Source organism: Caretta caretta, chromosome 1 (genome assembly GCF_965140235.1).
Source record: "Caretta caretta isolate rCarCar2 chromosome 1, rCarCar1.hap1, whole genome shotgun sequence".
In the NCBI taxonomy this organism is placed as follows: domain Eukaryota; kingdom Metazoa; phylum Chordata; order Testudines; family Cheloniidae; genus Caretta; species Caretta caretta.
Window position 1 is genome coordinate 291129057 of NC_134206.1, and position 27824 is coordinate 291156880.

Genomic DNA, 27824 nt, shown 5'->3' on the forward strand with positions numbered 1-27824 from the left:
AGATTTGAAATACTGTCCTTGATTCAAAATACTACTTGCTGGGATGGTATTGGATAAAGTAGGCCTGATTATGGTTTCATTTATGCACATTTTACAGTGAAGGAAAATTAATTTCAATGGAGTTACTCCCGATTTACACCAGCGTATCTATAAGCAGAATCAGGCACAGAAATCTTGTAAGCTTCCAGGATTATAATCAAGTGTTATATACATCCCACTGAAAAGGAAACAATCCCAATTGTCCAATTCCTATGGCATAAGGCTTTCAGCGGGACCATGAGACCATATTGTTAGGAAGGGACATGTAGGGAGCTGGGCTGAGAGCAAGGCTGTGAATGTGGGGGAGCATAAGGAAAAAGTAGGGCCTGGAGTTTGGAAAGAGAAGCGGATGGGCTCTAACAAACTCGCTGTGATCAGCAGAATTGTGCCACCATAACAAGGAAATATCACGCTTAGGAATTGTGTCTGAAGGAAATTTTACAAAATAATTGTTGATGTGAGAGGATCACCATCTTGCTGTTCTGTCTCTCATTTGGGCAGTAAAGGATTGGAAGTCATAAATAAAGACAATGATTTTTTTCTTTTGATCGCTGTTCTCTGAATGTCAAAACAGGTCTTTACACAACAATGTATCCAATCTGGATTTATTTCTTTTGCTTAGTTTTGGCATGATAAATCTGTTTAAAATGATTGCTGAGAGAAGTCTGAAACTTCACATCTACAATCTTGTTTGACATTTGAATAACTCAGAACAATTGGATTGACAAGAGCAACCCAGATATTCCTGGGTCAATGAAAACATACGGCATCTGTTTGCTTTAGAAAACAACAACAATATTAGCATACAGCTATTGCTATGCCTCCTTCATTAACCCTTCTGCAATATTCTAAAATACTTCAATATATATATATACATAACGGCTGGGAATGGGCTGCATTTCCTCTAGACTACATCAGACATCTCCAACCGTGGACTTTATTAAAATGCAACAGGTAGGCAGGAGCACTGATCTTTTCCCCAGTGTTCTTAGAATGATTTCTTTTTGGTTGAGATTCAGTAAAACTACTGAACCTAATGCCCTTCATCCAAAAGGGTTTTTTCCTCCCCTCAGCTGAACAGTGCCTCTTGTAACTTTAAATCATGGTTATTGTTTTTAAACATGTATCTGACACATAAGTCAGTTGTAGATCTGCAGCAGCAATGGATCTGAATAATATCATGTGTAGCAGTGTAACCTATAATTTAAAAATGTGATTAAGAAATGTCTCAGATAGTTTTTTAAATTTACTGTTGACCTGATATCCTCAATCCAAAAGTATTCAGTTTTGGACAATGGATTTATGTTTCTTATAAGAGCCCGAACAGTAAAGCAAATGTATGTCTTGCAAGTGGCTTGTGATTTACATAATTATGTATTAGCGCCATAATTCACTAAATCAACCACAATTTTCATCCAGTATAAATAAGTCAGTATCAAATTGTGACTGCAAGTTGTGTAGTTATTTAAGTGAGTTAGCCTTGACAGCAACCTGATATAATGCATTAATGGGAAGAACCAAATTAATAAAATAAATACAGCCCAGTCATCAACATAATCCAACTAGAAATGAAACTATTATTATGTTATGTTGTGGTAGCACCTACGAGCCCTAGTCAGAGACCAGGACCCTAACCGTGCTAGGTGCTGTACAAACTGAGACCAAAAAAAGACAGATCTTGCCCCAAAGAGCTTAGATCCTTATATAGCCCAATCCTTCAAGATTTACTCAAGAAAAGCTCCCACTAAAATCACAAAGATTTTTCCTAAGTAGTATTAATATTTTAACATCACCACCACCTAGCTCTTATATAGCATTTTTCTTCTACAGATCTGAAAGCAATCTACAAAAGGTAGGCAAGTATCTTTAACCTCTTATCTTCCTGGCCATCCATATTAAAACCAAATTTTTAAAAAAAATCCATTTATAAGAGACATTGCAAAATGCCACATTAATTGGGCAATATTTCATAATTTGTTACTTCTTTTAAAAAAGATTTTGCATTGAGGTGGCAAGGGAAAAATAATTTGAGGGCTCTCAAATTTCATGGGCCTGATTCTCTCCTCGTTTTCACCAATTTGGTGCAACATATCAATCTTAGGTACTTAGATGACCCCATTACCATAGTATCTGAACACCTCACAATTTTTCATATATTTATTCTCACAATATCCCTGCACTATTATCCCCATTTTACAGATGGGAAACTGAGGCACAGATAGTGACTTGCCCAAAGTCACTCAGGGCGCCTGTGGCAGAACAGGGACTTGACCCCAGGTCTCCTGAGTTCCAAACTAGTACCTGTACAAAAGGACCAAGTATCAAACAGCACGATTCATCAGACATAATTATTGATGAGCTTATATAACAAAGTCCCTTTTTACCAGCTGTAATCAAGTATGTAATGCTCTGATTTCTATGTTTACTCAAACAACTGTGCACAGAGCCTACTTCATTGGAATTCAAGCATGTTTTCATCCTTTGAGAGGCCTGCATTTGTGACAACTTTGCTTTGGACTATTTCAAGAACAGAATATCTATAATTGTTTTTTAAAAAGTGCTAAAATATTTTGGCTGTAATATTCTGTAGATCTATGGAATTTATTTTAGAAAGAACAATCACAGTTCAGTTAGAGAGAAAAACTAGAATCACAGTGATGTAATTCTGATAAGAAAATTGCTTTGACCCCCTAGTAGTTGGTAGGATATCATCAGATTAGAGACACTCAGTCAAAATGTGCCTTGTTACTGAGCAACATGTCATAAAACATCATTCCACACAAACACACTCCCGCATACAGTTGAACAAACATGGAGCTTGGTACAAAGACAAGGTTATTAAACAAGGGAAAGAGTTATGTGTAATGATAAAAAAGTAAGGCTCCCTTCCTTCTGTTTACTTTACCTATTAAATGTGATGTCTTTGAAAGAGAATTTATGTGATACTTACGTCACAATTAACTTAAAAGGTACAAAATATTCTTACTCATCAAGGACATTTTTTCATAATTTGGAACAAAACTTAGGAAGTCAACCGATGACAATTTCCACCCATGACCTACCAAGAAAACTGCACTGGGACAAATCAGTTCACAAAGCCCAAGAGGAAGAGAGTGAAAAACGAGGCGCCATTGCTCTGAGGATCCTGTAATCCAAAGTAGTCTCAGCAGAAGGAAAACCACCTACTCTGTTGAATTTGGCTAAAGAATAAATGAATATTAACATGGCTATTCCACAGATCTCTCCAGAACAAGTTCAATTTCCTTGCTCAGGTGGACACTATCTCTCTTATATGAATCCCTGCTTGAGAGAACTAGAAGCTGCTGGTTTAGCAGGCCTCTGAGGTGCCAAACACCCACCAGTTCTAAGAGGTTCTGGATCTATTTTAACTTGCTCACACTACAACAAGAAGGTAGTCAGATTCTGAAAGGAATGTATCAAGCAGCACAAACACCTTACATTCTCTATCAAGAAAAAAGTTGAACAACATTTTAATCTAAATTAAAATGAAGTGATATGCCGTTATTTGGGCGGTGGGAGAGAATTCAAAGGAAGGAAAAAACAAAGGAAAGGCAACTGTCCTCAAGACCACTCCTCTTGAGGGAGAAAAGTGCATGTTAACATCTAGAGTGAAGATCTTACGTAGCTTCACTTATTTCTTTCTGAGTGGAGCTGAGAATTTTGCCCTCAGATCTGAAAGGTCCTTTTTAAATATTTAACTAACTCCAGGTCACAGTTCTGGAGTGAATGAATGGTGGTAGGGTCTAGGCAGCAAGTTATAATACTTCTTCCAGATTTCCATAATCAGAAGAATTGCCAAATGAATTATTTGCCACAAACAATCTGGAAGCTGCCTGGTGCACTGCCTTCAAAGTTTCTTACTGCAAGCAGTATTTGTCTCTACCCAATCTGGACAAAACATTCTCAGCACGCTGAGTCATACAATCACATCTTCCACAGTGTCAGGAATGAAGAGTCCCCTTCCCTGGCCTTTTCAACCACTGAACATGAGGGGAGCATAGAGAATTGTTGCCCCTTAATAAGATCTTAGCTTTTCCCCCTCTTTAAACAGTGAAGGAGAAGAACAAAGAAAGAACAATGTCTGCTGAGTTGCCAACTTGACATGTGAGGATGCTATTTGAGAATGACCTGCAATGCTAGACCCAGGCCTATTGAGCTTTCACAATGTAGAACCAGAAGCTGAAGGTGCTCACCTAAAATTGGACACTACTAGCAACATGAACAAGATTGTCTAGAATAGGTCAGAAGCGTGACACACGTAAGAAAATCACTAAATAGCACAGAGCTGGTCCCCCCTGGTAGTGACAGTAAACAACTGGTGAATGAGATCCAGCAAGCAGGCTCCAGAAAGAGTGACATCTAAAGTTTTGTTCCTGTCTCCACCTGCTGATAGGGAAAGTAAACCCACTTGCCCAGGCTAATACAGGACTTGTAGAAAGGCCTACATAGAAATATAAGAGGATTGTTCTAAAACTGTGTTTGTGAAAGCACATCTATAGCAAATCATGCAGTTCTAACACCAAAATGTGGAGGTGGGGTGTGAGTGGATTGTGACAATGGCATAAATTATAAATGACTGTTTTCTTAACTATATTTTTTCACTAATCTTCCTGAAGACGAGAATAATTTTACCCTAGAACTTTCCCAGGCCCTAACATTTTAACATATGGATATAGATTATGCAATGCTAGCATATGTGCTACATTCAGCCATTTAAAACTGTTGTATACATGTATACGGCAATTCATTTATTCATTTGGTTTTCAAAGTAAATATCACAAAAAAGTATTCACTACATAGGTGCCAACTCTGTGGGTTACTCCGGGGCTGGAGCACCCACAGGGGAAAAAACGGTGGGTGCATAGCACCCACCAGCGGTCCCCCCATCAGTTCCCCCCCTCAATGCCTCCCACCCACTGGTGGGCCCTGCCAATCAGTACCTCCCCCTCCCTCCCAGTGCCTCCCCCCTGCCATGGATCAGCTATTTAGTGGTGTGCAGGAGGCTCTGGGGAGGAAGGGGGGAAGGAGTGAGGGTGGGGCATGCTCAGAGTAGGGGGAGGGAAGATGTGGGAAGGGGGGGGCAGGTCCTGGGGCGGAATGGGGGTTGAGCACCCCTCGGAAAAGGACAAAGTCAGCGTCTGTGATTCACTATATCAATTTTTAATTTCAGACACTATGGCCCTTTATTTAATGTGAAGCTTTTGATGCTGATTAAAACTGCTCTGCTATATTACTGATTTTTAACTATTATAAACAAATGTGAAACTAGATTCTCCATTGGTACAGAGTAACAATTTATACTGAAGTAGCTCTTGTGATTTCAGTGAAATAATGTTAGTGTAAAACTACTGTAAGAGTGGAGGATTAAGACCAAACAATCTGATAAATAAAACTGTACTATTAATACAGTTTCCACGGTATGCATCCGATGAAGTGAGCTGTAGCTCACGAAAGCTCATGCTCAAATAAATTGGTTAGTCTCTAAGGTGCCACAAGTACTCCTTTTCTTTTTGCGAATACAGACTAACATGGCTGTTACTCTGAAACCTGTTAATATATCTGTGACTCTTTTAAAAATGAAATAATTACACAAGCAAGGAATCTGTTTGTAAGAACAACATAAGAACGGCCATACTGGGTCAGACCAAAGATCCATCAAGCCCGGTATCCTGTCCTCTGACAGTGGCCAATGGCAGGTGCCCCAAAGGGAATGAATAGACAGGTTATCATCAAGTGATCCATACCCCATCACCCAATCCAAGCTTCTGGCAGACAGAGGCTAGGGACACTTCTTAGAGAGTTTTGGTTTATAGCTACAGTCTTCACTAAAACAAGAATTCCTGTCACAAATTTATATCAGGGTCTAAACAGTCAGCTCAGAATATTTAGATATTTAAATCAGAAATTTGCTGATTACCTCAAAAGACCACTTTCTTTGCTGTTTTGAATCATGCTATGCTATATGCATCTTCCAAAGTACAATGATCTGAGGATCCTTTACAACTGTCATCTTGCCGAATGAAGTTGAATTCATTTTTAAATGGCATTTAGGCTTACACTTCAGTCTTCTCAGCTTAAGGACATTCAAATAGATCACATAACTCTCACAAAAGCATAGTCATTTTACACGTAGAGAGAGACACACAGATGAAACTCCTTGTATAAGCAGGACTCGCTCACACTACAATCGGTCTAAACATTTCTGGAACTCACATGCCAAAAAGTATCATCTTCAATTCACTGAACCTTTCAAAACAAGAACACACAAGGTTCTGGTATTCCAACCTCACCTGACTTTCACCCCCTTCAAAAGTAGTAAAAGACTAAAACAAGAAGGGAAAAGGCATTTCTCATCAATCGCTAAACGGTCCGATATACTCGTAACTCTCTCTCTTTCCTTTCCACCATGTGAGTGATGAAAACCTGATGGGAAAGGCCTGCAAGCGACATACTAACATTAAATCATTGGGGTGCATGCTCAGAATTAGACACAAATATTCATAAGCAGACATGGGGAAACTGCAGAGGCAGCAAGTGAAAATCATTGTTGTCATGAAAGGAAGAAGCCAAAAAGATTTAACACATTTCTGAATAAAATGACTACAGGTAAGGTACTGAAGGGGATCAATTTTCTTGAAAAACAGGAGTCAGTCTGTGACCTGGCTCTCCAGGTATTACGTGGAGATATGAAGCACAGTGTAATTTAGAAAGTAACTGCTTCAAGGAGCCCAGCTAAACCTACAGACATGAAATTCCAGTCAGACACAGGAAATTGTTTAGGAAATAAAAGAATTTTATGAGTGAATACCCAATCCAACTAATCTAATGAAGTACTGTCACCAGGAAAGGGGTTTGATGAATTTGTGTGTAGTGCACCACAATCTTAAACAAACCAGGAAACTGAACAAGTTTTCCTTCTTGCATTCCCCCTCTCCCCCCTGCCCCCCCCCCCCCCCCACACACTTTGTTTTTGGTTTTTAAAGGTGCAAAAACAAATTACCCCAGATTCTCCTGTGCCATGGGATTGTTGCATTTGAGATAAAAGAACAATTCAAAACTACTCAAATATTTGGCAAGATCTCCCCTCTGTGGCCATGGGGAAGTCATTTATTTATTATTTATATTACTGTAGGGCCTGGAGGCCCCAATCAGGTCAAAACTCCATTCATTTAAGCACTGTGCAGAAATATAATAAAAGACAGTCCCTGACCCAAAGAGTTTATAATCTAAAATGTAACCTTTGCCTCAGTTTCCCCATCCACAGCATGTGTTTCTAATATCTTCTTCACACACTATTGTGAGGACAGACACTTTCTGGTAAGTGCTTTGAATATGAAGAGTGCTATGTGGGCTTGATCCTGAATGGTTCTGAGCACTCTGGTCTCGCTCAGCATAGCAGCTGAGCACATACTTACCTTTACGCATGTGAGCAGTCCCATTGACGTCAACAGAACTACTCACATGCTGAAAGTGAAGCAAAGAATTAAAGTTAAGCATATGCATAAGTGTTTTGCTGAATTGGGCTATAATGCTCAGCATTTAGCAGGATTGAGCCTTAAATTTATTTACTAGCATTATCAGTATTCTACTTGGATTCAGAAATGCAACAAATCAAGCCCTAGACTCAATAGCTGGCAACATGATTATTTGGGGATACACAGCATGACTGGCCACTTCAGTTCAACATCACATACAGCATTTAAAATAAAGAGCTGGTGGGTTAATAGTGTCCCATTTTGGATGCCTCTGTGTGGGGCAAGGAGAGTTTTCAATTACTTCTTTGATGAGTTCTCAGTACAATTTTACTAATTCACATAAGCAATGTTTAGTTGTTTGTAATCAGCAGAATGCATTTTAGGACACTTAAACTATTAAAATATTTTTAAAATTGTGCTTGCCCAGAATTCTTGCTGTCTTTTGGCACAAAGTTGTAAAAACTAGAGCTGCTCAGGAATCAGATTTTTCATTTCAGGGGGAGTGTCACTATTTTGAAATCTCATCTATTCACAAACAGAACAAAAACGAAACAAAAAAATGAAATTATCCATGAACCCAAACTGAAAAAAATTGTGTTTTGGGTTGATCGAAACCTTACATTCTGATTTCGATTTTTTTTCCATTTTATATTATATTTAAACTACTTTTACATTCATTTAATCTACTGCTTAGTTTAATCTCTGAACTGTCTGTCTGCATCCTTCTATTTGGGTTTGATTATGGACTTAAAATAGTAATTGTTTACATTAAATGGACAAGAGAATGCGTGATGTATTTTACCTGTCAAAAGTGTTGTGAACAGCAGCAGCTGGAAGAAGAATGTCTAATTCACTCTCAGCCTTGTAGATTCAAGCCTCAAGACTTCTATATTCCCTATACCAGCAGCTACATCTTTATTCTTGCGTGCAAAAAATCCTTTTCTGGTGCAAAGGAATAGCACAGCAAAATAAAACAGTGATATAGACTCCATAGGTGCTGCCATAGTGGGTCAGAACGGTAGTCCATTTAATCGAGTATCTTATCTACAACACTGGCTAGTACCAGGTCCTTCAGAGGTGTAAAAATGTCCATTATGTTTCTTCCTAATTCCCTGTCACTGGTTGGCTGGTTTATGTCAGAGATGCGATACAGTTTCCCCTCCCTTGTAAAAGTTATAAACTTTGACTCATATCTTTACACTTGTCAATTGTGGAATTATTTCTAATCTCTTTAAAAAGATGTCTGTCGTAACAGGATAATAATCACCAAGGACTGAATCCTGGCCCCAGTGAAATCAACAGGAGTTTTAGCATTGTCTTCAATGGGATTTCTCCTCTGATGTCCCTTTCATGGTCTAGATGTTGATTTATATTTGTTTAAAAGGACTTATGCAAAATAATTTGGTGATTCAGTTCATTTCCTAGTGATCAGGTATCCAAATGACAAAAGACATCCTCATTCTTGGCACTCCCATCTGCGATCCCTGGAGAGAGAACAAATGCTTGAATGGTGATTGACACTACTCTGTCACCTCTGAAGGAGATCCCTCCCGATCAAAAGAACGACATATCGGCAGAATAGTGCAAGCAACCCTCCACTGCCTGTTCATGACCTCTGCAGAGGATAGAGAGAGAACTATAAATAGATGTCAAATTGACCCAATGGAGTCTGTGTTGTATTTGTCTTAACACAAAAACAGAAGTTAAAAAAATGTGATGGATCCAAGGATTCAGATTTATGGTTCAGCTGGGCAGATGTTGTACGTAATCTCCTAGTTTATGTATTCCTCACTCTTGAAATAAAGATTAAAATACTATTTCTAATATTGCTCTTGTATGGTTATCTACGTGACCATTACCTACATCCTACGTAGACTGGCACTTCATAAATGCCTAAGATAAACAGATTTTACATTAAATATATAGATTATATATTATACAAACACAGTCGTTTCATGTCACAAGTAATATAAACAATGTTAATTTAAACAAAATGTATGTTAATATCTGCTTTTCTGCTGCCACCTATTAATTTAAATTTACTTTTTAATTGTTGAGAAATTCATATTACTGGTTTAGTTTACTTTCTTATAAATGAAAAATCAAACAATAAACCAGGCTATACAAGAGCATGAAATACAAGACGACATAACTCAGCTTCTAGGAGATGAAAGTCAAGCTATGATTTTTTTTTTCGTTTTCAGGCACCACCACCAGTAACTAAAGTTACTGCAGGCCAAATTATGCCTCACTTTTGCCTGTGCAACCCCATTGTCTTCACTAGCCTTGAGTTTAGTAGTTTAAGGTAACCATTTTTATTGTGGTTTATTTACTTGTTTATGAGGGTTTTCTTGAGGAAGATTTTTTTTTGGGTCTATCCCAGAAATGTAAGTGAATTTTAAAATATCAAAACAAAGGGTAGCCATTTTTATTTAACAGGTTTGTTAAAATTCAAGCCTCAGTTAACTAATAACAGGGAAGTCTGTTTGAGCATTTTATAAAAACTCTTCAAACTTGGAAAAGAAGAAAAGTTCCCATTACAGAGCTATTTATATGTATTCTTCCTTGAGGTATTTTGAATATAATAGGTTTCAGACGTACAAGAGATTGTTTTAGTGGCTGAGACAGAACAATAGTTTTACTCAACTACAAAATAAGCAGATTCATAAAACTTGTGCAAACAGTCATAGCACTGGTCCTTTTGTCAAATGTCACCATTAAAAATGGATACATTTATTTAGCATGTTCAACCGAGGAACACCTTTTTGTTCACCCCACTGCGTGTTTTACCTGTACAATTGCCACTTATGTACTAGTACAAAAAATAGACTTAATGAAGTGTAAAATCATGCACTGCATTCAAAGACAGTGCTGTACTTCATTTCACTTTAGTATTTATTTGAAAGTAAACTCTGCTGACACGCTACATAAACAGTGCCTAGTGCATTTGTGAAGTGTTTGGAAATCACAGAAACAAAATTAATTCATATATCAGACATACTATGACTTGTTTGGTATTTCACCGGCAAAAATTCTGCCAAAAACTCTGAGTGAAAAACCTGGGGATATGAATCCACTATACGTTTGACTGGAAGAAGAGTCAACAGCAAGATAGACTTTGCCAACAGAATCATGCCTTTGCCAACCATCAATAATTAAGAAAATTAAGGTTTAGGGTGGCACTAGGTAGAGAATTTTTTGACACCTCAAGTCATTAGAGGTCTTTTTAATCTTCAGTCACTCCCCTTATTTGTCCCCTCTTCTTTCTCCTGATTTCCATGAGTCTTTCCTTCCTCTACTGGCAGCCTTGTTCTTCTTCTGTTTTATTCAATGAGGCAGAGAACTTGTCTTCTGAGTGGCCAGCTTTCTCTTCCTGCAGTCTGTGCTTCAGAATGGGAGGCACAGAGCCGAAGGTACAGGATTTCCAAATAGATCACTGGGAATTCTTTAGCATTGGGGGTGAGTTCCATGGCCCATTCTGTGAGGGGACAATAACCTCTATCCCTGCCCCAATGGAAGGAAGGAATGCTGCAAGGAGATCCTCACAGAGACTTTCACCAAATGAGACAATCCAGCCCAATGACTATAACTAATTCAAATGTTGGGGTTGGCTAACTGAACTATAGAAATATTAGGCTAAAATTTCCACCTGATATTCAGAATCGTCACAAATATCTTGAAAGATATGAAATGGCAGGTAGAGATTTTTCTGCACTCACAAACACATGCTCATGTGAAGATTGGGCTGACCAAGCTGGTACAGGATTGAATTATTTTCCTCTTACAGCACGGCAAGCAACTGGAGGTTAGCTTTTACAGCAGTGGTATAATATTGGCAGTATTATGCTGCTGGAGTTGTCCCAAGTGACTCTCTGGAACCATTTTGGAAGGTGCAGTAGGATTCTTGAAATTACTTACAATCTATTTTACAGGGTCACAACTGTCGGTGTTTCCAGTCAGCTAAGCCAAAAGCAACTCAGCTGCCATTTAAATGTCCCTTCCCTTTTAGGTCAGCCTCAAAGATGTAGCAACTAGGTAATTGGCTCAAATGGAGATCTACCTTGATATACCTGGATATAATTGAGAAATTAGGATAAGGCAAGCCTTCTGCTCCCAGCAACTCTGCTGCTGAGTCTTTGAAGTTGCAAGATATTCCAGTGATATAAGCTAACCATGTGGAGAATGTGTTCAGCTAAAATATTACTGTTTGTCAGTGTAATTTACTTCTTGATTCATCAGAATTGATAGCTAAAGAAGATCCAAAACTGGAACCTCATATCCAAACCTATCTGGATTTTGGGAGCCTTCAGATTCAGCTCCTTGTATCTAAACACAACCTGATAGTTTGGTTCTCGGTTTGACCATAAGAAACCTATTTTCTGGTTCTGTGGTCCCATGTTAAAGGCCTTCGCCATCTCAACACCATAAAAAGGAAAAGAGCCTGAGACTAGAATTTCAAAAATCTAAGGGTATGTCCACACCGCAATAAAAAAACCTGCAACACCAAGTCTCACAGACCAGGTCAACTTACTCAGGCTTGCGGCGCTCAGGCTGTGGGGCTAAAAATTGCGCTGTAGATGTTTGAGCTCAGGCTTGAGCCTGGGCTTTGAGACCCTCCCCTCTTGTGAGGTTTCAGAGCCTGGGCTCCAGCCCAAGCCTGAACATCTACACTGCAGTTTTTAGCCACACAATCCCAATCCCCACAATCTTTTTAGCCAATCCCCACAATCTTGAGTCAGCTGACCTGGTGCAACCGCTGCCATGCCATGGGTCTTTTATTGCAGGGTAGACATACTCTAAGTTACCACCCACCAATGGGCCTAACCTTCTCTCTGTGAGCAGTTTCTAGAGTGTAAGGTTCTCAAGACAAAGACTATGTGTACTGCAAATCACTGAGCGTATTTTGGGTCCCTAAGAAATAATAAAAACGCACAAGAACAGCCCATTCTAAATTCTGCCTCTGATTCTACCTCAAACCCTAACCCATAGCACCAGCCTACACCTAACCTGGATTCATTTATATTGTACAAACTCAACACGCTTTTAAATACTATATGGCTATTTGTATAGCGAAGGTAAGATGTAACTATGTAAGGTATCTGCCGACAATGTCTTTGCTACCAAAATACGGATCATCTCCCAGAGCATTTTCGGTTAATAGGATTACATGAGTTTGGAAATTTCACACAGTGAAAAAATATTTATTTACTTATTTACCCATGTAGTGATAATTAATTTACCCTTTCTGTGCATCAGGAATATAAAACCTGTGGCTTTAACACAGACGCCTTCAGCGAACTGTCTCAAAGACGGAAGTGTTTCTTGTGGATGAGAGGCGCACCCCTAAATACAGGTCTACCTACTCTCTCATTCCAGATTCCACTTCTAACTCAATTCCACTTGAGACATTTTCCACTTTTTGTAACCTTTGCACCATCCTTCATCCTGACCTTCCCCTCTCTCCTGGATCTGCCTGCCTGCAAGTCTTCACCTTGTTGGGAATAATGCCTGTGTACCTTACTGTTTTGGCTTGCCTCTCCCGAAATCCTCATCCATGCCCACATTTCTTACAGCTCCCTTCTCTGCAACATCCCCAAGTCCAAGTTGCTCATATTCTCGCACAAGCCGAACATTGCTAAACACATGCCCAGGCACACCGTACAAAGAAGTGTGAACACGTCACCACCCCTGTCTTCAAACAGTTCTGCTGATGCCCTGTTCATTTCAGGGTCCAATTAAAAATGTCTCCTTCTTTATTAGGATACTATGCATGCTTGCTCAAGCTTCTTCAGAGCTCTTGTCTCTCTGCACCCCCCTCCTGACTCCCTTTGCTGTTTCTTACCACAGTCTCGCTATGTGGGTGCAGTAGCATTCTTCACTGCCATGGAAGCAGGCTGCGTGTGGAGAGCCCAGCTGCTCTTCAGGGGCTTTAGCAACACCACTGTGCGGATGTGGCATGGTGATGGCCAATGAGTCAGTGACTACACACATTCCCACAGCAGAAGTGGACACCACTAAACCCGGGAAGGGCAGTAGCAACGGTGAAGCTTTGGCTGGAACATTCTGTCCCCACCATACAGCTTCTCTACCCCACCCCAAGTCCATTGATTTACATGTGGGAGGAGAGGATTTGGCCCCATTGCAGTAACTAAGGTAATGTTAATGGACAGGCCCAGAATGCAAGAATTCACGGACTGAGAGTTACCCCTTCCCTTCGCATTCCCATCAGGTTGCCTCCCACATTGGCAGGCAAAAATGTGCTTTATGGCTGCAGTCAACTCTGATCCTTATGGAGAGGGTCTGCTTTTCTTTAGCTCAAAACTCGGCAGAAATCTCAAGGGTGGCTATTGCCCCTGAGATGTTGGCGGTCAACCCTGAAACATCTGCAGCCCTCTGCAAAACTTGAACATACCAACAGCTTTGCACACACTCCTGCTGTAATTGTATAGAACAACCGGGTGTTCTCAGTAGGGTTCCTTCCTATACAACCACCAAAGAAGTAAACCACAGTCTAAATCTCTGCAGGAAAAAAATGAACCACTAGGACAATCAGTTTCAGAGAGCTGACTTGGTTCCCACCCCACAGGCAGTAGCATACAAAGCACATCACAGAAGGCACTCAAAACACCTTGCAGAATCCAGTTTAAAGGCAAGGATCAAAAAGATCTGAGGACCCCAAATCATGCAGCTCCATTCCTGTCCTCTGAAAACACACAAGGGGTGTTGAGGCCTTGCAAACTTTGTTAATCCAGGCCACATTTAGCCTTAGGGCAAGAACCCCAGATGCAGCCATGTGGAAACAGTTCTATTGTTTATCCATGAAGTATAATTGTATTGATTACATCTCAGGGGGTGAACTGTGGTATACTGGGGATTACAATTTCTTAGTATTTTAAGATGCCTCAGTAGCAACATTTCAGTTCTCATTTTTATGTTATATTCAGAATATCAGTTTAGTGTTTAATTGTGGTCGAATTAGAAAATATTTGCTCACATCCTAAAAAAATCTGAGGTCTAAAATGTCATGATATTGTACAAATTATTACTCATTTTCTACAAAGACGTGAAACAAGCTAACCATCCTTTAGATATACACAATTACTATTATTTGAACATTTTGGGTATGCTTTTATAAAGAAAAGTTACAATCATGGCAAATAACCAGTCCAAATATTTAAAATTAGGTTAACAAGATAAATTATGTAGTTTACACCCTCTTCTTCTTTCTGCCCTTGTTTTGACCCACCATCTACTTTACTCTGTCCATCTTACAACATTATTTACCTTATCTTGGCTTTGCATTTTCTTCATCCATCTTTATTAGGGCCTGATTCAAAGCCAGCTGAAGTCAAAGGAAAGACTCACACTTACTGAGGACTGCATCAGCTCATTAGTGCCAGTCCTTTTGTTGTCTCCACTCACTTTCTGAAGGCTTTTAAAAATGAGTGCTATCATTTCTCTAGTCTCCCATCATCCATTAGTTTTACAATAGGCTTACATAAATAAACCATAATACTGAAATAATGTGCTAAGGGCAAAAAGTTTCTGTAAACAGTCTGTATTCGGCAGCGGCAGCTCCTTCTTGATACAAGGATGACGTCTGCCAGGAGAAAAGTCCTTGATGAGACTTAAGATGGCTGAGGATACCAATCCATGCACTACAGGTTTTTCCACATATGTGACAGGTGGTTGCGTGGAGAGAGCACAACTGCAGATTAGGATGCTGTACACTTTCCTTCCTCCTCCGCCATTTCTCAGCCTGTTTTAGCAAGGTGATTCTCTTCAAAATGGGTTCCAGCTTGATGTATGGTGCAACGCCATTGCACTCTATTGACAATCAGTTCTTCCTAATTCATGGGGTCAATGGCTGTCTTCTTAAGACATACTTTCAGGGAGTCTGCAGTGTTTCCTCTGTCCCCCATGGATCCTCTTCCCATGATTAAGTTGAGAAAAGAGGACTTGCTTCAGAAGACAAGTATTAGCCAGCCGCACTCAACGACATCCCCAGAAAAGGTGATGCTTCATAATCTTCACTTCAACATTCGTGATGTTGGCTGCAGAGAGAACACTGGCATTGGTGTGACACTCTTCCCCTCTGATACCGAGAATCTTCCCAAGGCAGTACTATTGGTACCACTCCAGACGCTTAAGATGGCTTGGATATGCTACCCAGGTCTCACACCCAGAAAGGAGAACGGGGATGACTACTACCTTGTAGACCAGGATCTTAATTTCCATTCGCAGATCTCTGTCAAAGACATGATGGAGCAATGTTCTGAAGGATGTGTTGGCACAACAGATCCCATGTTCGATCTCTACATCAAGATGGGCTGACGAGTAGAGGTGGCTACCAAGGTAAGGGAAATGCTCAATGTTTTCCAGGCATTCACCACTGATGACAATTTGTGGGAGAATGGGGGCAACTTGTGCTGGGGCAGGCTGATGGAGGACCTCAGTCTTCCCAATGTTGAGGGAAAGTCCCAGGCTATGATAGGCGCCTGAGAAAATATCTAGGGTGGATTGCAAGTCAGCCTTGGTGTGTGTGACATATACCAGCCTATTGTTTGGGGATTGACAAAAGCTAATTTTTGTACATTTACAGCACATTTTGGTTTCATTCTCATTACTTCTATTCCATCTCTTCCCCCGCTTCCCCCCCCCAAACACAAACAATTTCCCTCCAGCCCCAGAGTGGATGCTTATCGGTGAGTAATGTGTTTGCTCAGGTTGAATGGTATCATTAGGTAAAATGCACTTTCTGGACTTTACCACATTTGACAATATTTACTAATAATTCCAAGGCGGAAAAAAGAGGGTTGTAACATGAGTCGCTTTGGCAGTAGAGAATGATTGGGAGTGGATAAACAGACTTTCCTCTTAAAATTAAAAAAATATATAAGTTATTAGCACTGGATATAATTGTTACTATTACATTCATTACTTGTACACATCCACAGCACACAATGAGCCAAATTCTGCCTGCCGAAGTATACAAGTGCGTGGCAGAAAACCCAGCTGGCAGAAGAATTGAGAAGTTTATCAAACTTCACAGAGGTAGTGTTCTAACCATCCTACTCAACAGGAACAATGGAAAGGTGTAACACAATATGGAGACTACACCCACTGATCACCTGTACCTGCATATACGCTCCCGACCCAGCAATGACCTCTAAGGAAGCTCCCACTTATTCACTGTCTCAACAGGAATAGATTGTGTGAAGAGGCCAGGCACAGGGCTAACTGGAGAATGACCCAAATAATCAAAGCACTTACGGTATGTCTACACTACGAAATCAGGTCGAATTTATAGAAGTCGTTTTTTTAGAAATCGGTTTTATATATTCAAGTGTGTGTGTCCCCACAGAAAATGCTCTAAGTGCATTAAGTGCATTAACTCGGCGGAGTGCGTCCACAGTACCGAGGCTAGCGTCGACTTCCGGAGTGTTGCACTGTGGGTAGCTATCCCACAGTTCCTGCAGTCTCCACTGCCCATTGGAATTCTGGGTTGAGATCCCAATGCCTGATGGGGCTAAAACATTGTCGCGGGTGGTTCTGGGTACATATCATCAGGCCCCTGTTCCCTCCCTCCCTCCGTGAAAGCAAGGGCAGACAATCGTTTCGCGCCTTTTTTCCTGAGTTACCTGTGCAGACGCCATACTACGGCAAGCATGGAGCCCACTCAGGTAACCGTCACCTTATGTCTCCTGGGTGCTGGCAGACATGGTACTGCATTGCTACACAGTAGCAGCAACCCATTGCCTTCTGGCAGCAGACGGTGCAATATGACTGGTAGCCGTCATCGTCATGTCCGAGGTGCTCCTGGGTGCGTCGGCCAGGAGTGCCTGGACCGACATGGGCGCAGGGATTAAGTTTGGAGTGACCTGACCAGGTCATTCTCTTTAGTCCTGCAGTCAGTCCTATTGAACCGTCTTATGCTGAGCAGGCAGGCAATACGGATTGCTAGCAGTCGTACTGTACCATCTTCTGCCGGGCAGGCAAGAGACGGGGATGGCTAGCAGTCGTATTGCACCGTCTTCTGCCGAGCAGCCATGAGATGTGGATGGCTTGCAGTCCTTCTGCACTGTCTGCTGCCAGACAAAGATGTAAAAGATAGATGGAGTGGATCAAAACAAGAAATAGACCAGATTTGTTTTGTACTCATTTGCTTCCCCCCCTCCCCTGTCTAGGGGACTCATTCCTCTAGGTCACACTGCAGTCACTCACAGAGAAGGTGCAGCAAGGTAAATCTAGCCATGTATCAATCAGAGGCCAGACCAACCTGCTTGTTCCAATAAGAACATTTACTTAGGTGCACCATTTCTTATTGGAACCCTCCGTGAAGTCCTGCCTGAAATACTCATTGATGTAAAGCCACCCCCTTTGTTGATTTTAGCTCCCTGAAGCCAACCCTGTAAGCCATGTCGTCAGTCGCCCCTCCCTCCGTCAGAGCAACGGCAGACAATCGTTCCGCGCCTTTTTTCTGTGCGGACGCCATACCAAGGCAAGCATGGAGGCCGCTCAGCTCACTTTGGCAATTAGGAGCACATTAAACACCACACGCATTATCCAGCAGTATATGCAGCACCGGAACCTGGCAAAGCGATACCGGGCGAGGAGGCGACGTCAGCGCGGTCACGTGAGTGATCAGGACATGGACACAGATTTCTCTGAAAGCATGGGCCCTGCCAATGCATGCATCATGGTGCTAATGGGGCAGGTTCATGCTGTGGAACGCCGATTCTGGGCTCGGGAAACAAGCACAGACTGGTGGGACCGCATAGTGTTGCAGGTCTGGGACGATTCCCAGTGGCTGCAAAACTTTCGCATGCGTAAGGGCACTTTCATGGAACTTTGTGACTTGCTTTCCCCTGCCCTGAAGCGCATGAATACCAAGATGAGAGCAGCCCTCACAGTTGAGAAGCGAGTGGTGATAGCCCTGTGGAAGCTTGCAACGCCAGACAGCTACCGGTCAGTTGGGAATCCATTTGGAGTGGGCAAATCTACTGTGGGGGCTGCTGTGATGCAAGTAGCCCACGCAATCAAAGATCTGCTGATATCAAGGGTAGTGACCCTGGGAAATGTGCAGGTCATAGTGGATGGCTTTGCTGCAATGGGATTCCCTAACCGTGGTGGGGCCATAGACGGAACCCATATCCCTATCTTGGCACCGGAGCACCAAGCCGCCGAGTACATAAACCGCAAGGGGTACTTTTCGATAGTGCTGCAAGCTCTGGTGGATCACAAGGGACGTTTCACCAACATCAACGTGGGATAGCCGGGAAAGGTACATGACTCTCGCATCTTCAGGAACTCTGGTCTGTTTCAAAAGCTGCAGGAAGGGACTTTATTCCCAGACCAGAAAATAACTGTTGGGGATGTTGAAATGCCTATATGTATCCTTGGGGACCCAGCCTACCCCTTAATGCCATGGCTCATGAAGCCGTACACAGGCACCCTGGACGGTAGTCAGGAGCTGTTCAACTACAGGCTGAGCAAGTGCAGAATGGTGGTAGAATGTGCATTTGGACGTTTACAGGCACGCTGGCGCAGTTTACTGACTCGCTTAGACCTCAGCGAAACCAATATTCCCACTATTATTACTGTTTTCTGTGTGCTCCACAATATCTGTGAGAGTAAGGGGGAGACGTTTATGGCAGGGTGGGAGGTTGAGGCAAATCGCCTGGCTGCTGGTTACGCGCAGCCAGACACCAGGGCGGTTAGAAGAGCACAGGAGGGCGCGGTACGCATCAGAGAAGCTCTGAAAACCAGTTTCATGACTGGCCAGGCTACAGTGTGAAAGTTCTGTTTGTTTCTCCTTGATGAAACCCCCCGCCCCTTGGTTCACTCTACTTCCCTGCAAGCTAACCACCCTCCCCTCCTCCCTTTAATCATTCCTTGCAGAGGCAATAAAGCCATTGTTGCTTCACATTCATGCATTCTTTATTCATTCATCACACAAACAGGGGGATGACTACCAAGGTAGCCCAGGAAGGGTGGTGGAGGAGGGAAGGAAAATGCCACACAGCACTTTAAAAGTTTACAACTTTAAAATTTATTGAATGCCAGCCTTCTCTTTTTTGGGCAATCCTCTGTGGCAGAGTGGCTGGTTGGCCGGTGGCCCCCGCACCACGTTCTTGGGCGTCTGGGTGTGGAGGCTATGGAACTTGGGGAGGAGGGTGGTTCGTTACAGAGGGGCTGTAGTGGCAGTCTGTGCTCCAGCTGCCTTTGTTGCAGCTCAACCATACACTGGAGCATACTGGTTTGGTCCTGCAGCAGCCTCAGCATTGAATCCTGCCTCCTCTCATCACGCTGCCGCCACATTTGAGCTTCAGCCCTGTCTTCAGCCCGCCACTTACTCTCTTCAGCCCGCCACCTCTCCTCCCGGTCATTTTGTGCTTTCCTGCACTCTGACATTATTTGCCTCCACGCATTCGTCTGTGCTCTGTCAGTGTGGGAGGACAGCAGAGAATATTTCATCACGAGTGCGGTTTTTTTTTCCTTTCTAATCTTCACTAGCCTCTGGGAAGGAGAAGATCCTGTGATCATTAAAACATGCAGCTGGTGGAGAAAAAAAAAGGGACAGAGGTATTTAAAAAGACACATTTTATAAAACAGTGGCTACACTCTTTCAGGGTAAACCTTGCTGTTAACATTACATACATAGCACATGTGCTTTCGTTACAAGGTCGCATTTTGCCTCCCCCTACCGCATGGCTACCCCCTCAACCCTCCCCCCTCCCCGTGGCTAACAGCGGGAACATTTCTGTTCAGCCACAGGTAAACAGCCCAGCAGGAACGGGCTCCTCTGAGTGTCCCCTGAAGAAAAGCACCCTATTTCAACCAGGTGACCATGAATGATATCTCACTCTCCTGAGGATACCACAGAGAGATAAAGAAAGGATGTTGTTTGAACGCCAACGAACATACACTGCAATGCTTTGTTGCACAATGATTCCCGAGTATGTGTTACTGGCCTGGAGTGATAAAGTGTCCTACCATGGAGGACGCAATAAGGCTGCCCTCCCCAGAAACCTTTTGCAAAGGCTTTGGGAGTACATTCAGGAGAGCTGCAAATGCCAGGGCAAAGTAATCCTTTCACATGCTTGCTTTTAAACCATGTATAGTATTTTAAAAGGTACACTCACCGGAGGTCCCTTCTCCGCCTGCCGGGTCCAGGAAACAGCCTTGGGTGGGTTCGGGGGTTACTGGCTCCAGGTCCAGGGTGGGAAACAGTTCCTGGCTGTCGGGAAAACCGGTTTCTCCCCTTGCTTGCTGTGAGCTATCTACAACCTCCTCCTCCTCCTCATCATCATCTTCTTCATCCCCAAAACCTGCTTCCGTGTTGCCTCCATCTCCATTGAAGGAGTCAAACAACACGGCTGGGGTAGTGGTGGCTGAACCCCCTAAAATGGCATGCAGCTCATCATAGAAGCGGCATGTTTGGGGCTCTGACCCGGAGCGGCCATTCGCCTCTCTGGTTTTCTGGTAGGCTTGCCTCAGCTCCTTAAGTTTCACGTGGCACTGCTTCGGGTCCCTGTTATGGCCTCTGTCCTTCATGCCCTGGGAGATTTTGACAAAGGTTTTGGCATTTCGAAAACTGGAGCGGAGTTCTGATAGCACGGATTCCTCTCCCCATACAGCGATCAGATCCCGTACCTCCTGTTCGGTCCATGCTGGAGCTCTTTTGCGATTCTGGGACTCCATCATGGTCACCTCTGCTGATGAGCTCTGCAAGGTCACCTGCAGCTTGCCACGCTGGCCAAACAGGAAATGAGATTAAAAAGTTCACGGTTCTTTTCCTGTCTACCTGGCCAGTGCATCTGAGTTGAGAATGCTGTCCAGAGCGGTCACAATGGAGCACTCTGGGATAGCTCCCGGAGGCCAATACCATCGAATTGTGTCCACAGTACCCCAAATTCGACCCGGCAAGGCCGATTTAAGCGCTAATCCACTTGTCAGGGGTGGAGTAAGGAAATCGATTTTAAGAGCCCTTTAAGTCGAAATAAAGGGCTTCATCGTGTGGACGGGTGCAGGTTTACATCGATTTAACGTTGCTAAATTCGACCTGAAGTCCTAGTGTAGACCAGGGCTTAGATAACACAGTGATAGAAAAAAGCCAAAATAGATGGTAGATGAGACAGATAGAATGTTTATTCTGATTAGTCATATATTCAGAATATTAATATTTCAGTTTTCATGTAAACCTTGTTCAGAGAAGGGGATGGATAATATGCATCTATCCAGGAGCCTGCCAGAGTTTTATGACTGTTTCAGAAGTGGACATCCTTTTCTAAGCCGTGCTCAGCCAGACACCTGTAAGCATGAGGAGTTACTGGTGAAAAAAGACTGGAACTGCTTAATTTAGAGAGGAGACCAGTAAAGGGGAAATGATAGAGGTATACAAAATAATGAGGCAATAATACCCAGACACAGGGTGGGAAATGAGATTTATGGGCTAATCTGATATTCTTGCCTTGCAGAGCAGAATGACTTGGAAAATGCAGGCTACATGGCAGTGCTTCTGACCATTTTAATTAACTCATTGTCATCTGGTTTCCAGCCTGATCATTTTGTCATTTCGCAGGTAAAACTCAGTGCAAGTTTTGTCTGACAACAGCCTTCAGGGTTAGGACTTTAATGAAGTTGTGACATCTGCCTTTCAACCCAAGCAGATGTGGGTGTGTCTGGATGTGTTTATTTGCCAATCCCACAGTGGCAGTCACAATGCTATGATACAAACCTGACTAAGATTAATGTTTAAACTCTGTGGTTTTGTCATTAAATTAATTCAGCAAAAGGAAAACTGTAGTGTTCATTACCTGGTATAGGGATCAATTTAATAAATTACTTGCAAATAGTTATTGTAAAGATTTTAAGGGTGACCACTGAACGCTGCAGTTTAATAAAAGCAGGCTGCATTTTTCTTCTTACTCTTGCTGCTATAAAAACTAAATTCAGTTTGTTAATGAAGACTACTATTTGAAGAGGATTAAAAGATAACAGATCTCGCCTATAATTTCTTACTAGTCATAAATTTACAGCACTAATTCAAGATGGTCATTAAAATGAAATGAAAATATTTTAATCTACTTTTGCCATTAATCATGACATTTTTAACCAGACCATACAGCTAAGTTATATGAAACAGATTAATATTCTTTACAACGTCATAGCTTTCCATTTCTGCTCATTCTACATGATATCCTCCTCCTCTTCTTGCTCACAGAAGATTTTATAACTCAACTTCTCTTCTTTTTTCCGCTCTCTCTGTTAGGATATAGATATTCAGGCCTGTCTGTAAAGGCCTATACTCTAAGAATTTAGGTGTATTCTTATCACTTGGCTAGTGATAGAGGTACAAAAGAAAGAAATCACTGTCTGCCGGTGTAAGGGCCTTCTCTTACTGTGACAGTTTGTGGCCCTGTGCTTAGGCTCAGGCCTTTGGCTAAGCAGCAGAGACAGCCATAAGCTGGGAAGCGAACGGTCACATCCTCACATTCCAAACTAGTCACATTGAAATAAGGTGCTATTGGGCTGTTAGGCACTATCAGGACAGGATTGTATTCCTATCACCTCCAGAGGAAGGGAAGTGCCTAGAAAATGTAAAAGGAAACTTAGTTTGATAGCATCCTGTCTGGCAAGAACTCACTTATCAATAGCTGGGATGTGAAATCCTCACTTCTGTATTGTTTTGTCATTATAGTTCCCACTTTGCTGTTGTTTGTCTGTATAATCTCTGTCTGGTTCTGTGATTGTTCCTGTCTGCTGTATAATTAATTTTGCTGGGTGTAAACTAATTGAGGTGGTGGGATATAATTGGTTACATAATCATGTTACAATATGTTAGGATTGGTTAGTTAAATTTCAGGAAAATGATTGGTTAAGGTATAGCTAAGCAGAACTCAAGTTTTACTATATAATCTGTAGTCAATGAGGAAGTGACTGGGAGTGGGTGGGGGTGGGCATGTGGGTGTGTGAGATGGGAACAGGAAATAGGGGTAAGAAAATTGGAATCATGTTTTGCTAAAGGGGGAAATGGGAACAGGGAATGGGGGTAAGGAAGTTGGAATCATGTTTGGCTAAGGGTAGGAATGGGAACAGGGACACAGGCGTAAGGCTCTGTGGTGTCAGAGCTGGAAAGGAGGATACTAAGGAAGGAAACTGGAATCATGCTTGCTGGAAGTTCACCCCAATAAACATCGAATTGTTTGCACCTTTGGACTTCGGGTATTGTTGCTCTCTGTTCATGCGAGAAGGACCAGGGAAGTAAGTGGGTGAAGGAATAAGCCCCCTAACACTCTCTCTCTTTTTTTTTTTTAAAGCCAGATGGCCAAAGCTCTTACCCTTTTGTTATTGAGATCTATGACCTCACAGACCACGCTAGTTGAAATAGAAGACATGAAGGTTTGGAGAACATCCTCTTGGAAAACAAGCTCATGTGTCAATTAAAATCAAGAGAGGAAAACATCTATATTATGTAACAAGAAATTGATGAGAAGAGTGAACTTTCAGATCCTCCCATCTAGCTGAGTTCAGCATGAGACTGAAGAAGTCAGGGCAAAGTTGCCTTCAAGACACCTTCATACTCCCAGATCCTGGTGTTTGGCTGGGGACCAGTCCACTCTTTCGTATACGTTAGAGAAGCTCAAGGGGCCACTGGCAACCAGAGATTGCTGGGGCTTAGGGATGCTATGGCCTTGCCCCATTCCCATTGGCCATACCCCTATGCCAGAGGCTGGCTGGGCTGGTGGCGTAGTAGCTGCCACAATGGCTTTACAGTATACAAGCTTTCCTCTTTCTAGGGCCAGATTCTCGGCCTTTTTTGGTTGCTTTGTGCCATGGTAGCAGCACACAGCTGCCTGAGCATAGGTAGGATCAGACCATGGTTATTTTGTGGCCCTTGCCTCAAAATGCAGGTTCTTCACAACATGGAGCTCTAAGTGAAGCAACTGGCATGTTCAGTGAGTATTGTATGTGAGAAGCAGTCCCAGTGTGGGCTGCCAGGCTACAGGCCATTTTTGCCTGCTGGTGGTGCCTGTAATCAGACCACTCCAAATAGCAACATATATGTATTAAATAAGCTAGCTGGCTGCTTGGAGCTGCTACCTGCTAAATAGGTGGCAAGATCTCAGGCTGAGCAGGATCTGAACAGTTCCATCTGCTGGCCAATAGTGCCATGCCATAAATCAGGGCCACAAGCCAGCATGCCACCCTGTTCTAACAGCTCAATCTTTCCCTTTCTCCAGCCTAGGCTGCCTGACATCATGAGAAGCACAAGGACAAAAAGGGAACATAAGTAATACGGGGCCACCCCTCCTCAGGATGGTCCTGTAACCGGTGATCCAGCCCAGGAGGCCTGGGGGTTTGGGGCAGGAGCCATTGCTAACCTCTGCTGTGCCTGACATCCCAGTGTAACCTATTGGTGAGTATGTGTTACAAGGCCCCCTCTCTAATGATCACAGAGGATATGAGTTATTACAGCCCCCAGTTACACAGGCCTTGCCTCTTTAGCTCAAGCCGTGGGAGCTCATGCTTTTAGTTTGCAAAATTTATGCTTTCTACTGCACTCAGTGTATGCTATTGATAACAGAGATTGGCATAAGATGGGCAGGTAACTTCAAAGCAATAATGAAATATTAGATGGGATCAGAACTATAAGATCAGCTTTCTTGAACACATATCACTAATGGGGATGTTTGCTTTGCCATGCCAAATTGACTATTAAGTGTTTATGATTTACCAGTATTGCTACTCTGAGTGTCTAAGCCTTGAGACTAACTGTATAACATGCAATGATGACTTGAACTACATCTAAGACCAGATGTAATTATGCATTTTATTTGTACACATTCATGAATGAATCCAGGCCCTTACTCCATAGCCTCAGAGGGCCCTTTGACAGCAGAAAAGGTGCGACTCCTCTGTGAGAGGGGGTGCTCGATCTAGGGAAGAGCTGCCATGCATTGGTTGCAAACCCTTGACACAGCACAAAGATCCACTCCACACCAGCTTGCTACATGGAAGGGACTGGGTAGGGCAGACCTGAAAACCGTTCATTCAGTTATTTCATTTACTAATCTAATAAAAGAAGCTGTCTTTTATACCACATTTCAAAGACTTTTTCTACCAAAACTACATTTGCTCAATCTAATCTAAGATGAAATTCAGTAAGGACAAATGCAAAGTGCTCCACTTGGGAAGGAACAATCAAGTGCACACATACAAAATGGGAAATGACTGCCTAGGAAGGAGTACTGCGGAAAGGGATCTGAGGGTCATAGTGGACCACAAGCTAAATATGAATTAACAGTGTAACACTGTTGCAAAAAATGCAAACATCATTCTGGAATGTATTAGTAGGAGTATTATAAGCAAGACACGAGAAATAATTCTTCCATTCTACTTTGCGCTGATTAGGCCTCAACTGCAGTATTGTGTCCAGTTCTGGGCACTACATTTCAGGAAAGATGTGGACAAATTGGAGAAAGTCCAGAGAAGAGCAACAAAAATGACTAAAGGTCTAGAAGACATGACCTATGAGGGAAGATTGAAAAAATTGGGTTTGTTTAGTCTGGAGAAGAGAAGACTGAGAGGGAACATGATAACAGTTTTCAAGTATATAAAAGGTTGTTACAAGGAGGAAGGAGAAAAAATATTCTTCTTAACCTCTGAGGATTGAACAAGAAGCAATGGGCTTAAATTGCAGCAAAGGCGGTTTAGGTTGGACACTGGGAAAAACTTCCCAACTGTCAGGATGCTTAAGCATGGAAATAAATTGCCCAGGAAGGTTGTGGAATCTCCATCATTGGAGATTTTTAAGAGCAAATTAGACAAACAGCTGTGATGGATGGTCTAGATCAGGGGCGGGCAAACTTTTTGGCCTGAGGGCCGCATCAGGTTTCTGAAATTGTATGGAGGGCCGGTTAGGGGAGGCTGTGCCTCCCCAGACAGCCAGGCACAGCCTGGCCCCTGCCCCCTATACGACCCCCCCCACTTCTCACCCCCTGACGGCCCTCCCAGGACTCCTGCCACATCCAACCCCCCCCTGTTCCCTGGGGACCCTTGCCCCATCCGCCCCTGCTCCTGGTCCCCTGACTGTTCCTGGACCCCCTGCCCCTAACTGCCGCCCCACCACCCCATCCAACCCCCCCTTCCCGACTGTCCCCCTGGGACCCCTGCCCCATCCAACCACCCCTTATCCCTGACAACCCCCAGACCCCTCGCCCCTAACTGCCCCCCACCACCCCATTCAACCTCCCCTCTCCTTCCTGATTGCCCCCCTGGGACCCCTGCCCCCATTCAACCCCCGTTCCCTGCCCTCTGACTGCCCCAACCCCTATCCATGCCCCGACCACCCCCCAAACTCCCCAGCCCTCTATCCAACCCCCCCTCTGCTCCCTGCCCCCTTACCGCACTGCCTGGAGTGCCGGTGGCTGGCAGTGCTGCTGCACCAGGACAGGCAGCCGCGCCACACCGCACAGCACAGAGCACCAGGTCAGGCTGGGCTCTGCAGCCCTGCTGCCCAGAGCATTGCGCCACATGGTGGCGTGGCCGTGGGGGATGGAGGACAGTGGGGTAGGGGCTGGGGGCGAGCATCCTGGGCCAGGAGCTCAGGGGCCGGGCAGGACGGTCCCTCGGGCTGGATGTGTTCCACGAGCCATAGTTTTCCCACCTCTGGTCTAGATAATATTTAGTCCTGCCATGAGTGTAGTGGACTGGACTAGATCTCTCAAGATCCCTTCCAATCCTAGGATTCTATGATTCTATAAACTAATGTACTTCAGAAAGGTAACGCATCAATTGTTATTCTTCTTCATTATTTATTACTATTATTTGCATTATGGTAGTGTCTCGAGGCTCCAACTGAGATCAGAGTCTCCTCATGCTAGAAGTAGACATACTACACACATATAATAAGAGGCAGTCAGTCCCTGTCCTGAAAAACTTCCCGTATAGACAAGTCAGACAATGGCCGGGAGGGGAAATGGAGGCACAGAAAAGGCAAAGAGCTTGCGCATAGTCACACAGCAGGTCAGCGTGGCAGAGCTGGGATCCAATCTGTTGTGTCTTTGCTCTCTACCCATCATTAAGAATATGAGGAAACCATGCAAACACAGTAAGGTTCCAAATAACTGTATTCACTAACTGAGACACACAGATACTGCTGCTCGGGTAGATTCTGGTGGCTTTCGCCTCCCTTCATAAGCTCTACTCTATAAAAATATGTATGAAAGTTACTCAGGGAACTGTATGGTAATATTCCACTTTGGAATGAAGAAGTTACTCACC

The 27824-nt window shown here is 43.1% G+C and overlaps 2 protein-coding genes across 9 annotated transcripts in view; both read right to left on the reverse strand.

The window, feature by feature from the left end:
- The window catches only part of MSRB3 (methionine sulfoxide reductase B3), a 148785-nt gene that overhangs the window by 21969 nt on the left and 98992 nt on the right, over positions 1-27824 (reverse strand). The window lies entirely within an intron of this gene.
- Positions 19607-21845, reverse strand: LOC142070877 (myb/SANT-like DNA-binding domain-containing protein 7). The gene is made up of 2 exons (XM_075124801.1): positions 20681-21845; positions 19607-20093 (listed from the first exon to the last, which is right to left on the reverse strand). The coding sequence occupies exons 1-2, from the start codon at positions 21240-21242 to the stop codon at positions 20038-20040; spliced, it is 618 nt and encodes a 205-aa protein (XP_074980902.1). The 5' UTR covers positions 21243-21845; the 3' UTR covers positions 19607-20037.